This window comes from Symphalangus syndactylus, chromosome X (assembly GCF_028878055.3).
Source record: "Symphalangus syndactylus isolate Jambi chromosome X, NHGRI_mSymSyn1-v2.1_pri, whole genome shotgun sequence".
Classification (NCBI taxonomy): Eukaryota; Metazoa; Chordata; class Mammalia; order Primates; family Hylobatidae; genus Symphalangus; species Symphalangus syndactylus.
In genome coordinates, this window is record NC_072447.2 from 116,294,162 (window position 1) to 116,309,913 (window position 15,752).

The 15,752-nt window shown below is 41.7% G+C and overlaps 1 protein-coding gene across 3 annotated transcripts in view; it reads right to left on the reverse strand.

Moving 5' to 3' along the window:
- Positions 1–5,971: 5,971 nt before the first annotated feature.
- Positions 5,972–15,752, reverse strand: part of LHFPL1 (LHFPL tetraspan subfamily member 1) — a 51,011-nt gene continuing 41,230 nt past the window's right edge. For 2 of the 3 annotated variants that reach the window (XM_063634277.1, XM_063634276.1), the window contains exon 4: positions 5,972–8,546. In XM_063634277.1, coding sequence (XP_063490347.1) covers positions 8,365–8,546 — 182 coding nt within the window. In that variant the 3' untranslated portion in view covers positions 5,972–8,364. The remainder of the gene's footprint in view (positions 8,547–15,752) is intronic. The other variant, XR_010119554.1, reaches the window with a different exon arrangement.

Below are 15,752 nucleotides of genomic sequence, written 5' to 3' on the forward strand. Positions count from 1 at the left end.
TCTACCAGAGGTACAAGGAGGAACTGGTATCGTTCCTTCTGCAACTATTCCAATCGATAGAGAAAGAGGGAATCCTCCCTAACACATTTTATGAAGCCAGCATTGTCCTGATACCAAAGCCTGGCAGAGACATAACCAGAAAAGAGAATTTCAGACCAATATCCTTGATGAACATTGATGCAAAAATCCTCAATAAAATACTGGCAAACCGAATCCAGCAGCACATCAAAAAGCTTATACACCATGATCAAGTGGGCTTCATCCCTGGGATGTAAGGCTGGTTTGACATACGCAAATCAATAAATGTACTCCAGCATATAAACAGAACCAAAGACAAAAACCACATGATTATCTCAATAGATGCAGAAAAGGCCTTTGACAAAATTCAACAACCCTTCATGCTAAAAACTCTCAATAAATTGCCTATTGATGGGACGTATCTCAGAATAATAAGAGCTATTTATGACAAACCCACAGCCAATATCATACTGAATGGGCAAAAACTGGAAGCATTCCCTCTGAAAACTGGCACAAGACAGGGATGCCCTCTCTCACCGCTACTATTCAACATAGTGCTGGAAGTTCTGGCCAGAGCAATCAGGCAGGAGAAGGAAATAAAGGGTATTCAATTAGGAAAAGAGGATGTCAAATTGTCCCTGTTTGAAGATGACATGATTGTATATCTAGAAAACCCTATTGTCTCAGCCCAAAATCTCCTTAAGCTGATTAGCAACTTCAGCAAAGTCTCAGGATACAAAATCAATGTACAAAAATCACAAGCATTCTTGTACACCAATCACAGACAAACAGAGAGCCAAATCATGAGTGAACTCCCATTCACAATTGCTTCAAAGAGAATAAAATACCTAGGAATCCAACTTACAAGGGATGTGAAGGACCTCTTCAAGGAGAACTACAAACCACTGCTCAATGAAATAAAAGAGGATACAAACAAATGGAAGAACATTCCATGCTCATGGGTTGGAAGAATCAATATCGTGAAAATGGCCATACTGCCCAAGGTAATTTATAGATTCAATGCCATCCTCATCAAGCTACCAATGACTTTCTTCACAGAATTGGAAAAAACGACTTTAAAGTTCATATGGAACCAAAAAAGAGCCCGCATCGCCAAGTCAATCCTAAGCCAAAAGAACAAAGCTGGAGGCATCATGCTACCTGACTTCAAACTATAATACAAGGCTACAGTAAACAAAACAGCATGGTACTGGTACCACAACAGAGACATAGATCAATGGAACAGAACAGAGTCCTCAGAAATGATGCCGCCTATCTACAACTATCTGATCTTTGACAAACCTGACAAAAACAAGAAATGGGGAAAGGATTCCCTATTTAATAAATCGTGCTGGGAAAACTGGCTAGCCATATGTAGAAAGCTGAAACTGGATCCCTTCCTTACACCTTATACAAAAATTCGTTCAACATGGATTAAAGACTTACATGTTAGACCTAAAACCATTAAAATCCTACAAGAAAACCTAGGCAATACCATTCAGGACACAGGCGTGGGCAAGTACTTCATGTCTAAAACACCAAAAGCAATGGCAACAAAAGCCAAAATTGACAAATGGGATCTAATTAAACTGAAGAGCTTCTGCACAGCAAAAGAAACTACCATCAGAGTGAACAGGCAACCTACAGAATAGGAGAACATTTTTGCAACCTACTCATCTGACAAAGGGCTAATATCCAGAATCTACAATGAACTCAAACAAATTTACAAGAAAAAAACAAACAACCCCATCAAAAAGTGGGTGAAGGACATGAACAGACACTTCTCAAAAGAAGACATTTATGCAGCCAAAAAACACATGAAAAAATGCTCATCATCACTGGCCATCAGAGAAATGCAAATCAAAACCACAGTGAGATACCATCTCACGCCAGTTAGAATGGCCATCATTAAAAAGTCAGGAAACAACAGGTGCTGGAGAGGATGTGGAGAAATAGGAACACTTTTACACTGTTGGTGGGGCTATAAACTAGTTCAACCATTGTGGAAGTCAGTGTGGTGATTCCTCAGGGATCTAGAACTAGAAATACCATTTGACCCAGCCATCCCATTACTGGGTATATACCCAAAGGACTAGAAATCATGCTGCTATAAAGACACATGCACACGTATGTTTATTGTGGCACTATTCACAATAGCAAAGACTTGGAACCAACCCAAATGTCCAACAACGATAGACTGGATTAAGAAAATGTGGCACATATACACCATGGAATACTATGCAGCCATAAAACATGATGAGTTCATGTCCTTTGTAGGGACATGGATGAAACTGGAAAACATCATTCTCAGTAAACTATCTCAAGGACAAAAAACCAAGCACCGCATGTTCTCACTCATAGGTGGGAATTGAACAATGAGAACTCATGGACACAGGAAGGGGAACATCACACTCCAGGGACTGTTGTGGGGTGGGGGGAGGGGGGAGGGACAGCATTAGGAGATATACCTAATGCTAAATGATGAGGTAATGGGTGCAGCAAAACAACATGGCACATGGATACATATGTAACAAACCTGCACATTGTGCACATGTACCCTAAAACCTAAAGTATAATAATAAAAATAAATAAATAAATAAATAAATAAATAAATATGTTTCAATGTCAGTGTATATATATCAGCCTCATTTTTTTAATATATATATATTTTTTATTATACTTTAAGTTCTAGGGTACATGAGCACAACGTGCAGGTTTGTTACGTATGTATGCATGTGCCATGTTGGTGTGCTGCCTTATAGATTATTTCTGCAACACTCTCTTACTTCGTCATTCTCAGGTGAGGGATCAACTCTGTTTCCTTAGACATCTTTAATTTTATTTTGAATTAGCATAATAAAGCCTAACCTATGGCCTTTCTACAAAAAAAAAAATTTATATATATCCAGCCCCTACCCTAGACCAATTAAATTAGAGCTTCTGAAAGTAGATATTGACACTAGAAAATCATAGCTGATTCTGGTTTGCAATCAAAGATGATAACCATTGATGCACATCAGTGCCTCTCAAACTTCAATGCAAATGAATCACTTAAGGATCTTGTTAAAATGCAGATTCTGATTCAGTAGGTCTGGAGTGGAGTCAAGATTCTAAATTTCTAACACATTCTCAATGTGATACTGACACTTTTGGACCATAGCCCACCGTTTGTGTAGCAAAGGTATAGATAACATGTAAAGTCATGAGATTGAATGAACTCACCAAGGGGGTGAGAATAGACCAGGAAAAGGTGCAAGCGTAGCTAGTTTTTCTCTCTAAATAGTTGAGAACTTGGTGCAAGCATCGAGCAGGGAAATTATTACATTTAACCAGGGGTTTTGTGGGGTTTTTTTTTTTATAAATATATGGCAGAATTAAAGAGGGGAAAAGAGTGGAACATTTATGCAAGGGGTGATTACAATGATAAACTAGGGACTCTAGTTGTGTAACTAGGATGGGGTCAAATAGTTGGTAGAGTGAGGATGTTAAAAAACATGAGATGAAAGAATAAGAAGTGTTGGTCAGGAATGGGAGATTTGACATCAGAACTTTAGTGATTGTATGTTTATTGTTGATGTCAAGAGTGGGAGCTACAAAGGTTGGGTAGAAAGAAATATATTATTGGAGGTAAAGAAGTCAAAGAGTTTTGAGGCCAATAAATTGGAAGAGTGGTTCACATGATGTTGAAATTTCTAAAATTATGAAAGAAATAAAAATAGAGAAGAGACTGAGCCAGGTGCTAAAGTCCTTATGAATGAGGGATGACTAGGAGGTCAGTAGATGATAGCAAAAATAAAGAGAGGGTGGTATGGTGTAGTGGCATCTGCAGATTCTGACTCAGTTGAACTGGGATGGACAAAAGCATCAAAATTTTTTAAAAGCTTCCCAGGAGATTCTAATGTTCACCAGGATTAAAAATCACTACGTTAGAATAATCAATGCAAATTAAAATTAATGGGGCCACCGAATGATTAACTCCTTCTATAGTTGCTGAGAATTGTGGAGTCAATAGCCAGTGTTATCTTAGAATGTTAGTAAGCTCAGTTAACTGCCTTGCCCAAGGATACACAGCTAATAAATGTTTGAGCTGAGATTGAAACCTTGATTTGTCCGACTCCAAATCGTGGACAGACTTCACTTTACCATGTTGCCTAGGAGGGCAATGTTTTAGTGCAGAAGATACTGAGATATCTTCGAAAGAAAGTCAGAGTGTCCCAAATGAAATTCTAATAAGCCACAGTGGGAGGAGACACTGTTTCTCTGGAGTGGTTCTGATATTTACCTCTTTATTTACCTTTTTTCCCTCTTGAACTTTCTACCAGCTTTGATTCTCATATGTAATTTCTACCACCTCTTCTAATGTCTCCTTCATGTAGCAGAGACACTACATGAAAGGGAGCCAACATCAGGGTCCTGCCAATGTGGATGCTGGCTGGCCCTGATACCCCCCACCCCCGCTACCCCCGACTCCCAAGTACTGTTCTCTGGGCCTCATTTCTGGAGGGGGAGGAAGGAGAAGAATAAGGCACTGCCATCAAAACCTAGCATTTTGTCTCCCCCTACTTCTGCCTCCTAACATATCAGCAGCTCTGTATAATGAAAATCTAAATTATTTGTGTGCGCACATAGCAACTGTTTATTTGCTGTTAGCTTTGAGGACTCAGTGGGGGTTTGACGAGTTTAAAGAAGAGATCTGGGAGATCTCCCTGGGAGAGCCAAATCTCAGAAGTAGATGAAAAAATGAAGCTTAAAATGCATTTCTCTACATCTGAGAGAGAGGCCAGTAATAAGTATCTTTCAACTCCAGCCCCACTGCAGCTCAGAAAATGCTCTTTAACCAAGGACACAAGGTAGCTATGATTCTTTGGAAGAGCCCTGAGTGCTGTCTACTAAGAAAGCTTTACTGGGTATGGCTGGAGATTGATTGTGAGTTCTAGAAATAGCACACCTTTCCCCTCAAGCCACCAAGTAGGATGCCTTCCATCCTTTACAAAATATATTCAGTATTAGTTTTCTTGAAAGTTCCATTTTTCCCATCACCAGGCTTCCTAGGGACCAAATACCATCTTGAAACTACTTTAAATTAATATGAATGTTTCTACAGAGAGTGAAGGCCAGACTCAGAAGAAAGTGTCCCCATCACATATTGAAGGAGCTAGAACTTTCCTTAGTACAATTTGACAAATTTATAAAGCCTCTGCTTCCCAGAAGCTTCCTCATTCCCTCATCCTCACAGGGTTTTCCCTCATCCAGCCAAGACTTCATATTGCCATCTACTTTTGCATAAGCCAGAACTCCTTTCCCAGAGACCAGAACCTTTCCATCTTGGCTCAGGTCACACGCTCACTCCCGCAAAGCAGAACCCACTGCCTGGAAGTCACTAGCAGCTGTAAGTGAATGAAGGCAGCTACTCCTCTGAGAGCAGAGGTAATGAAGTGTGACATTAGAGAGACAGCACCACTGAAGACATACCCTAGTGACTTAACACTTGCTAGCCCAGGTGTAGAAATTTCAATCCTCTAGACACAAAAGCATGCCAATTGGGAAGTTGTTGCCCATCTGAGATTATTTTCTGAAAGGAGTATCTTGCAAAATGGGCTCTTATTAGATGGACTGTGAGTTAGCCTAGATGAATCACCTCCTACCTCTCACCCCCTCCCCAAGATCTAAGTGGTTCAGGGTCAGAAAGGGCCCATAGTTAGGCACTCAGCCTGCATGCCCAGGTAAGGAACATGGCAGCCAGCTAGGCATGGGACAAACTGCAGAGTCTCTTAGGTTCTCACCTCATTCATTCAGCCTCCACCTGACCCACGGGCTCTCCTTCCTTTCTGTACAATAGCAGCCTAAGACACAGATTTAGCTTCTAAAAGTTTGCTCCAGGCCATGGGGAAAAGAACCAAGTCTTGTCAGGCATCTATGTAAAAACAAGGCCTGGCAGGAAAGAAACCAGACATAGGCAAGGAGGAATTTTAATTCGAATTGAACATGGGGCTAGATCCTTCTTTGAATATAAGCCCCTGCAGACCTGGTTTCTTCACAGAAAAAAAAATATGTGTCTTTTAAATCCACTTTCCTTTCATTGGAAAAGAGGAGAAAACATTCCAACTTACTTCACCTGCAAGTAACTCCTCCAAGGTGATAGTTATTTAAAGTGTTCTTTCAAATTAACCCCTTCCTCTTCAGTCTCCTTTCCAGGGTCCAATTACTTCACAGTGTGTTTAAGCTTCTGGGCCATGGAGGAAAGCAAAGCATATACTTCCTGGGAAGCAGTGCACAAGGCAATGGCATTGTCTGGTGGCTAAGAGCACTCACTGAAATGTCATTTTCCACTGGCCCCTCATAACCCCAAGCTTCATTCTCCAACCTTCCCTGCCATGCTGTATGCCAAAGGAGTCTGACCTCAATGGGCTATTGCAGCAGGCTTCTTTGCCAGCTGCCATGTGGCTGGGTCTGGCTAATGATGGGCACTGGCAGGAGATCAAAGAGTGGAAAGAGAGTGAGATATGGGTGTTCATTCCCCTCTCTCCCTCCTTACTGCATTTGGGCAGAGACTACATTGTGCTACCTGAAGCAAGAGCTCCTGTGAGGCAGCCCCTCTTGTACATGGGCAGTACTTACTGGGTGCCAATAACAGTTTCTTCCCTTTGTCCTTTCAGTGTTAGGAGTAATAATAATAACAGCTCCTCACTGTTCATAGTCTTTCTATGCCTCACAATCACTGGTAAGTTCCCTTAACCCTGCACACACCATCATAAATTGTCCCTTCACTAAGCTCATCTCAGCTAAACTCCTTGAGAATACCATCTGTTTCTTGGCAGGATTCTGACTTATACGCTCACTTTGACAAAGTCTATCCTACAGATTTCCAGAAGGTTGCCTAGCCTGAAAAGAGAGATCGCCTGATCCAACTACCTTTTCTGAAGTGAGCTATCTGCCTTTTCTCAAATATTTGACATATTCTTTATATGTCAACTATATGTCAACTATAGATGGAGGAAGCATTTAAATTCACTTACCTATGTAAAGCCAATATAAGAACTCTGACCTCTCATGAGATAGCATATAACTTATGAAGCCAGTTTTTTTCTATTTCTATCCCTCTAGGTAGGGCTGTATCAAAACCATGCTGGAATTATTAAGAATAGAAACAGATGAGCTGGCCTTTTGAATCACAGGCCCTCCCCATTCCCTAAAGCTGTAGTTACAGAACAATAGCTGTAGTTATGGAACAATGGAGCTGGCCTGAATTAACTGGGGGAGAGGAGTGAGACAAAGTCTGCCCCCAGGAGACACCAAGTTCTTCTACACCATCCATCAACCTTGAGCACAGATGGGATGGAGTCCAGGCCTAAAAATACATCAGCCCTAGGTGCCATCAGTGCTGTGTTCTTTTGTGGCTAACTCGCCCCAGATGGAGGAGAGATCATTTAATGAACAGTCTTTGAAACAGGCAGATGAACTTATGTCACATTAGGAGTGACTATAGGGGGTAAAAGGCCACTGTGGATTTCCTAGTCAATAAAAATGATCTCTGATAGAAATTTCAATAAGTATCTAGCAGAAACATCCTTGTCACTGTCACCATGAATTTAAATTTATTGAGTGCCCCACAAATGCTAGTCTATTCTCAGTATATTTGATGAACACCATTTCTTTATCTCTAAAGGATGAGAGAATATTTGCTACTATATATTTTTTTTGCTCATCACCCAGCCAGAATACAAATTGAACTCCTATGAATATTCTAAAGCATAATGAGGAAGGAGCTCCAGGCTAAATGCAAGTATCCTTGATTAATGTTTTCCCCACCACTGGGAATCACCCTCCCCTGCTCCCCTGAAGCTTCCCCATAAGGGGTGGGGAAGGGGAAGCAGGAGAAAAAAAGGAAGAGCCAAGGTATACTCCTGATAACGACACAAAAATTGAGCAGTAGTACTCCAGAGATGTTTGGGGGTGACAAGAAATACTTGGGAATGAACTGATGAACTGTGTGAATGGAGTGGTAGGAACCAGCTCTGCCCATCTCGTGCTCCCTCCCTGCACAACTATTCTTACCCAGCCTTAGCTTTGGATCCTATTTTGCATAAAGGGGTACTTTGGGTCTTCGGGTTAGCACGACTTGCCAGTTGGGTAAATGTCTGAGAATGTTTCCACTAGATGAATTTTATAAACAGCCAGTGACCTACTGGATTAAAGATAAGTGAAAATGAACGACAATTAGTTTAAAAAGCATGCAAACACTAGGCTACACTAATGACAGTTAGATGACAAATGGCCTAATCCTTAGTACCTCTTTTCAGGGCTCCCTCCTCCCCTTTCCCACCCTCTCCAATCTTCTTTCAAAGCTCAAGGTTTGAGGCAATGGTCAAGCTCCATAGCATAAGAATTGGTATTCCTCATGATGCTCTCCACCAATATGACAGGCTTGGGGTTTCTTCCAGCAAAGCAAGAGAGCCAGGTGCAGATCAACATGGCTGCAGCTGCTCCACCTCCAGCACAGTAATAGGCCCAGCCAAGCCGACAGGTACCTGTGAGAACAGGGACAGAGAATGAGGATTGGGTTGTCTTTTCATATTTTCTCTTTGGTAATGAACTATAGAAATGATTCTAGAAAGTAAAGTACAGTTTTTATACATTCTCTTTGGGATGCTATGGTTAGGGTGAGAATAGGAAACAGTGAGAATGTCCCTGGGCTTCCTATTTTCTTCTTTCCTTCTGTGCTGACTGCTGATCTTTGCCTTAGCAAGAGGTTGTAAGATTTTATTTTTTTGTTAGAGTAGGAGCCTGGGGGTGGTATGGGTGGCAATGCTAATGACAATGATGACAAGAACAACTTGATAAGATGTCAAGCATTATGCTAAGCTCTTTAAACATATACCTCATTGATCATTACAGTAATTATATGAGATAGGTACTCTTATTAACCCTGTTTTACAAAGGACGAAGCAACTGAGGCACACACAGCTACAGAAGATGAGGCAACTGAAAACCACACAGCCGGCAAGTAGTAAAGATACAAATGCTGACTCATCATGACTTCAAAACTCCACACTTTTAGCCACAGTGATAGAATACTGTACATGGGCTGCCTGCATCATCAGGGGATTAGACAGGTAAAATAAAATCAACTCCCTCTTACATCATGTCTCTATCCTAACCTAGCCTTTCAACACCCAGGAAAGAAATATGCATTGGAATCAAAGCCAAGCTTTGAGGTGGGTAGTTTTCTCTTTAAAAGGTAATGGGAAAGGTCACCTGCTCAAAAACATCCACCCCACCACCTGCTATTCCATCAGAGACAAGTTCCTTTGTCTGAAAGATTTGTGACTTTTCAGCCATCCTTCAGAAAATGTTAATGCCTAGAAAAATAAGAGCTATTACTTTACAAGGTATCAAAGTAACTAACTGCTAAAATAAAGTGCTTAAGCAAACAGGACTCCAGAAATTATGGTAGGGTCCCAGTGATACAAAATTGCAGAGAGGCCCTGAGAAGAGAGATAGCCAGCCTAATTTATCCCCATATTTCCCATCTCAGAAATAAAATAGTGTACCACCAAGTCATGTCTCATGCTGTTTCTCCTGCCTTCTAGAAACATCTTCTCTCCTCTTATTCAGCAACTTATAGCTTCCTCAGAACACTATCCAGAACTTGGCACCTGCTTGAAGCCCTCCCTTGATTCACTCCATTGGGCTCATGTCACCTCAACCAAGTAGCCCTCCCGGAATGTATCCGTATACTCCATAGACAGATGTACCTGCTGGACAAAATATTGGGAGAAAGATTTACATTTCACATTTTTTTATCTGCCCTTTCCTCTCTTCCAGATTGTTGGCCCAATAGTACAGATGCATTTGTTTCTTTTCGTGATTATACTTTCATGTGCCCTATCCACAGTGGGTACCATTTCAGTACGTGTGATTTAGCCTAACAGTACTTCAAAGCTGAGTACATTGGCATTTTCAACCCTTTACACCTAAAACTATGGCTTAAATTTTGAATTAAAGTTGAAAAACCAGCGAATATAGTATTTTATTTCTTTCTGGAATGTGCCCTGATCCCTTGTACCTTAAGGCTTATGCACATTTTGTTTCCTTTGCCTAAAATATTTACTGCATGTGCACGTGTATGCATATACTTTCCACTACTTTCTTTACTTAGTCAATGTTTAATAATTCCTCAGAACTAAACATAATCATTAATTCTTCAGTGAAGTTTTCTCTGACCTTCCTAAGTCAACTTCCCTCATCAGAGGCTCTCACAGTACCGTGTATCCTTCCTTTCTACTTGAATGGGTGAATGGATCTTTTATCCCCTCTTATGACCAGTGTCAAGTGTTACAGTCCTTCAGAGGAAATAGTACTTTACCAATAGACCTGGGCAGTCTAAAGTTCCTGAACTCCTGTGGTCCCACCCAAAATCATGATGAAAGCCCAATTACAGCAGCTATGAAAATAGTACAAACCTCAGAAAGAGCAAATTTGAAAGAGAAGCCTCCTTTGAGAAAGGAGCTCAACTATCTCCAAAGTAGTTTAAACATGAACAACAATGGTGGACTCTGAAGACAGTAAACTGAAGAATACCATATAGAGACAGGCAGCCTATAGAGCTATATCCCCTCCTTGTTGCTCTTGCTCCTAGACACACACACACAAACATACACACACTCTCACGCACACACACACTCCCTGTTTCACATACACAAAGTAAGAAGGTTTGAACAATGTTTTGGAATTCACAGAGTGAAAACTCCAGAGACTGGAAAACCTTCAACTTCTGCCATCACTGGGAAGAAGACTGCAGACTTTATTGCACCTACTTCACAAACTATAATATGAGGCTCCGGTGATAGCCCTGGGAACTCTCTCAGAAGCAGACAGGTAGAGGCAGAAATCCAGACCAAGTGTCTTTACTCCCAATCCAGTGCTCTGCCCTCTGCAGTTTTTTTTCATCACACCCAAAAGCATTTTTCTCTTACAGGGCCCTTGACCTGTAAGCCCTAAGGAGGGGGAGCTCCTAAGTCAAGTTGTAGTAGACTCACCTGAGCTTCTCTTCTAACCCCCTCCAACAAAAATCTCCTGTACTCACCTGGCAGAGCAGACAGGAGCCAGCTCTGAGGTGGGCCCATTGTCAAGCAACTTCATCGTCCCCAGCTTATTCCAAATCTAGTCTAGACAAGGCATCAGAAGTCTCATTCTGTTTCTTCAGCTGTCTGTCAGGTCATCCCCTCATTCGAGTAGCAAGGATATTTCTATTAGGTACATGCCCCATGGGATCAGGGAAAGACTCATTTCTCTGAATGAAGAGAATGAATGCATAGCATGCCATTACCCCAAAGCCCTAGGCAGGAAGAAAACTGACAGAGTGGTCAGCTCCAGAGTGAACAGCTGGCTAGAAAGGCCCCAATAAACCTCACTGAAGTCAGAACCAGGTATCACTGAGCTAGGAGCCAACACTAAAGTGCTCCTATTGCTACCCCAAGTGCCTTGTGAATTCCCTCTCCGAGAGATTCCTGTTAGACCTCTGAAGGCATCTAAGTCCCAGACTGTTGTCATAAAGGAAACTAAGGAGAAAGAGGGGAAATATATGTTCCATCCACATCCCTCCCCAGAACTCTACCTGTTATCTACCGGAGGAAAAAAAGAGATTATATCATTGGCACTGTAAAAGAAAAAGAAAAAGCAGACCTTTTAAGAACTACCTTACCATTTGCAGAGCCACTGTCAGCACTCAGTTACTCCACAGAAAACTTGCATGCTGGTCTGATGGCCCACTGAGGAAATCGTCTATGGAAGGGTGCAAAAGTAGGGAGCAGGTGGCAATGAGTTGCCATATTTGGCCTCTTGTTGCCTTTTAGTGAAGTCCTATGGACCATCATCCATTCCTAAATCCCAGTATTTAAACTACTATTGATCCTTATTTTCATCTGACAAACATGTATTGAGTACCGACTATATGCTAGGCATTTTTAATACACAATCTCATTTAGTTCTCATAACAGCCGTGATTATTTCCATTTACTGCTCAGGGAACTGAGTTTCAGAAAGGTAAATGACTTGGCCCACTTATAAGTGCCAGAACTGCAATTTGACTGCCAGACCTAAATCAAAGTTCATGATTATCCATTTCAACCATGCTAGGAGAACGAAACCAAGAACACAAATTACTACAGACCAAGTCTTGCATGAATATACAATGCCTTCAGCCAATTACTTCACCTTTCTGGACCTCAGTTTCCTTTACTTTTAGTGGAAGGATTTACTGAAGAGAATTCTAAAGGCCCCTTCCAGTTCATATTTTCTATTGTAGTATGAATATGATAAGTGCTTTAAGACATATATGTGTAAAATACTGTAGGAATATCCAGGGAAGGAGGAATTATTTGCAGCTGGGAAAATTTGAGCTCAGGTAAGCCTTTGTAGATGCTACATTTCAACTTGGCTTTAGTAGTAGGAAGTGGGCATTCTAGGCAGAGGGAGTGGTTGGCGTGAGCAAAGTTATGTGAGTGAGAAAGCACATGACATGTTTCAGAGAAAGCATAACATTCAGAGCTGTTTCCAAAAAGGAGCTATAGTTGACAAAATCATAAACTGAATCTACATCAGGAGAGGGCACGAAATCTGTCATCTTTCCTACAAGCAGTGTGAAACAATGGAAAGTTTCTGAGCAGGGAACGATATGCTAGAGCAAGGTTTCTCAACCTTGGCGCTATTGACATTTTGAGTTGGACATTTATTTGGTGTGGGGGCGGGGGCAGGGGGCGGTTTTCCTGTACACTGTAACACCCTGGCTTCTACCCACTATATGTCTGTAACAACTTATTCTTCCTCCCCACCAAGTTGTGAACACCAAAAATGTCACCAGACATTGCCAAATGCCCGCTGGTGTGAGGGGAGGTTGCTTTCTATTGAGAACCACTAAGTTAGAGTTATTGTCTGGAAATATTAACCTGAAAGGTCTGTGTCAAATAGACTGGAGGCAAATGGAGGATAGAGGCAGAGAGAGTTACCAGAGGTCAGGGACACTGCTACACATCCAACAATACATAAAACAGTTCTCCACAACAAAAAAATGATCTGGCCAAAAAGTGTCGATATTGTCTAGGTTGAGCAATCCTCATGTAGACAAACACCAGATATTTGTACTTTAAATTCTATTCAAAATAAATCTTCATGACTAAAAGATTAGCCCAACAGAATGGAATTTCCTCCCTTAAGAACGGCCATGCATGGTTCCTTCTTGACCTGGGAGGCAGACTGGGACTGAGGCATGGTCAGTCTTGAGCATTCTGGTATGTTACCCCCTGGAAGGCAAGGGAAGCTCAAGGGGAGAGATCTCACAAGGTATTGAGGAGGAAGCACTGATTCCCTGGGAGTAAGGAGACAAGATAAATATTTGAATAAATGTTTTAACTCCACCAGGTCTCAGCTCTTTAACCCTTAAAATGCGGAAAAGTGATTAAGTACCTGGCTAAAGACATCACATTAGGACCAGATGCGTCCTTAAAGTCCCTTGGGAAACACCAAACTAACTGCTTCCTTGCCTTCAGATTAAATGCACTGACTCTACTTCCATGCTAGAATTGTTTAAAAGTCTGTGTCCTTAGAAGATACTGCAGGGAGATGACATCACACCTAGAAATTTTCTCTATATCCATGCATGGGTGTCTGTGAAGAGAAGGATCGGTGGCAGGATAGGGGGAGAAAAGAGGTTCTAACTGCAAATTAGCTTTATGCAAAGCTTCTGGATGAGCCCTGAGATAAGCCTATTCCTTTTTGTGCTCTTCTGTATCATTTCTAACACTCTATCTGTGAGTCACTCAATTCCCGTGTTGAATTTGCTGTGACAGAATCTCTCATACAAGTTATTAAATCATCACTCAGCAGTGGGCCTGACATTTAAATCAAGACACGTTGCTTTTATTCCAAGTTGCAAATCAAATTGGTTTGGAATTTGACTCTGTTTCCTTTGATTCAGCACGATGTTATGTTTTACAGCTCACTGTTTAGAGATAAATTGTCACCGGCGGCCACTTAAACTGACCACCCTCCCTAGAGCCGCAGCCCTATGCCTTTCGGGGTTGTGGTGTCTGGCTAGTTGTCAATGGGTCATGATGAGCTATGGGGAGTTAGCCCCAAACCAATGCTTGTGGTGGGACCTAGCATTGCTGTGGGCATCAAAATTACAGACCAGAGTGAGTCAGAATCTGATAGAGTGGCTCCCCCATTCAGGGGGCATGTGCAGAATGCCAGCTTAGAAGCCAAGAATGCTGGAGAGTGAATCCAAAAAGGGAGTTCTCTTTGGAGGAAGAAGGAAACAATGTTGAAAAGAAAGGGCATAAAAAGAGAATGAGGTAAGTCTGTCTTTTGAGCGAGTTGAGTCTTCTCTTTCAGAGAATCATCTGATGAAATTCCAGGCTCCTGAAAGGTTGGAGGAAGAGTCAGGGAAGCAGGGATATAGCAAGCCCATAATGACAACTAACACCTCCAAAACTGAATAGGGCTAGACGAAATGTAGTGGAACCTTCAGATATATGAAGATTTAATTTCACACAAGTGTTGCCAACAGTCAAGTTCTGAGAGCTGCTACTGTAGAAGGAAAAAACAAGCATGCTAGGACCCCGGATTATGGTAAGAAGTGTTGGATATTGGTGTGGCAGGGGAGAGGCTCATGAAGCTGGGGTAAGAATTGTGAAGTAGTTTGGAGTTTCAGGGTCAGGCAAGAAGGGAAAAATCCATTTGGACGATGTGAATAGTTCAAGGGTGTAGATAGAGGGTTGTATTCCATTAGAAAGATGAGATCCAAATTCTAGGAATTATTGGAATTAGAAGACTGGCGGGTGTTTCAGGTAAGGGGCAAAGAGAACAATATTAGCATTTGTTTTTTCATCTAATATACTCCAATAATCAGGAAGTTTAAGAGACACTGCCCTGGCCTTAGATAGGCAAAAGAAGGGAAGTAATGACACCAACGATAGAGAAGAACCTAAAATGGGAACCTGCATATCATCCTCAACTTCACCACCCAGTGTAGAGGAACAGGACAGATATACAGAGAAATCTGCTCGGGAGTGACCTGGGGGCCTTGATGGCTTTCACAGGCTTCCACATATCAAGCCAGGTAGCCTATAGTGGCCCTGAGGACAAAACCCTCAGCTACAGAGAAGCACCTAGGAATCCTTTGGAATTTGATAGAGTAGGGTGTGAGGGGAAGGAATAGAGAGAAATCAAAGAAGAGAAAGAGAATAAAGGAGAATCAATGGGGTGGGTGGAAGATTAGAACACTAGAGATACTAAAGGAGAGTCAATGGGGTGGGTGGAAGATTAGAACACTAGACATAGAGATCATGGCACATGGAGACTGATGGCTGGGGAGGGTTAAGCTTTTACAGACCTCTTCCTATTGAGGGTATTATTTTTTCCGAAGCAAACCCAGTTCAGGAAAGCCAGCTGTTCTTCTCAGCATTGTGGCACCATCTAAAGTCATGAAACCAGGTAACCACCCATCTCCCAAACTACTGTTTGGTACACATGGTAGGGTAAGGGAGGGGTGGTTGCTATTTGCTGACTCAACACATTTTTGCCATGAGGACCTGAATTTTATGTTAGCAAGAGAAGTAGCGGTTTGGAAGGAGCTGGTGGTCCCATCTGTTCAGAGACGTACTGCTGACTTTAGGGTCTTTATAGGTAGCAACATAAAAACATTTTTAATGCAGCCAAGCTAAATGAACAGAGAA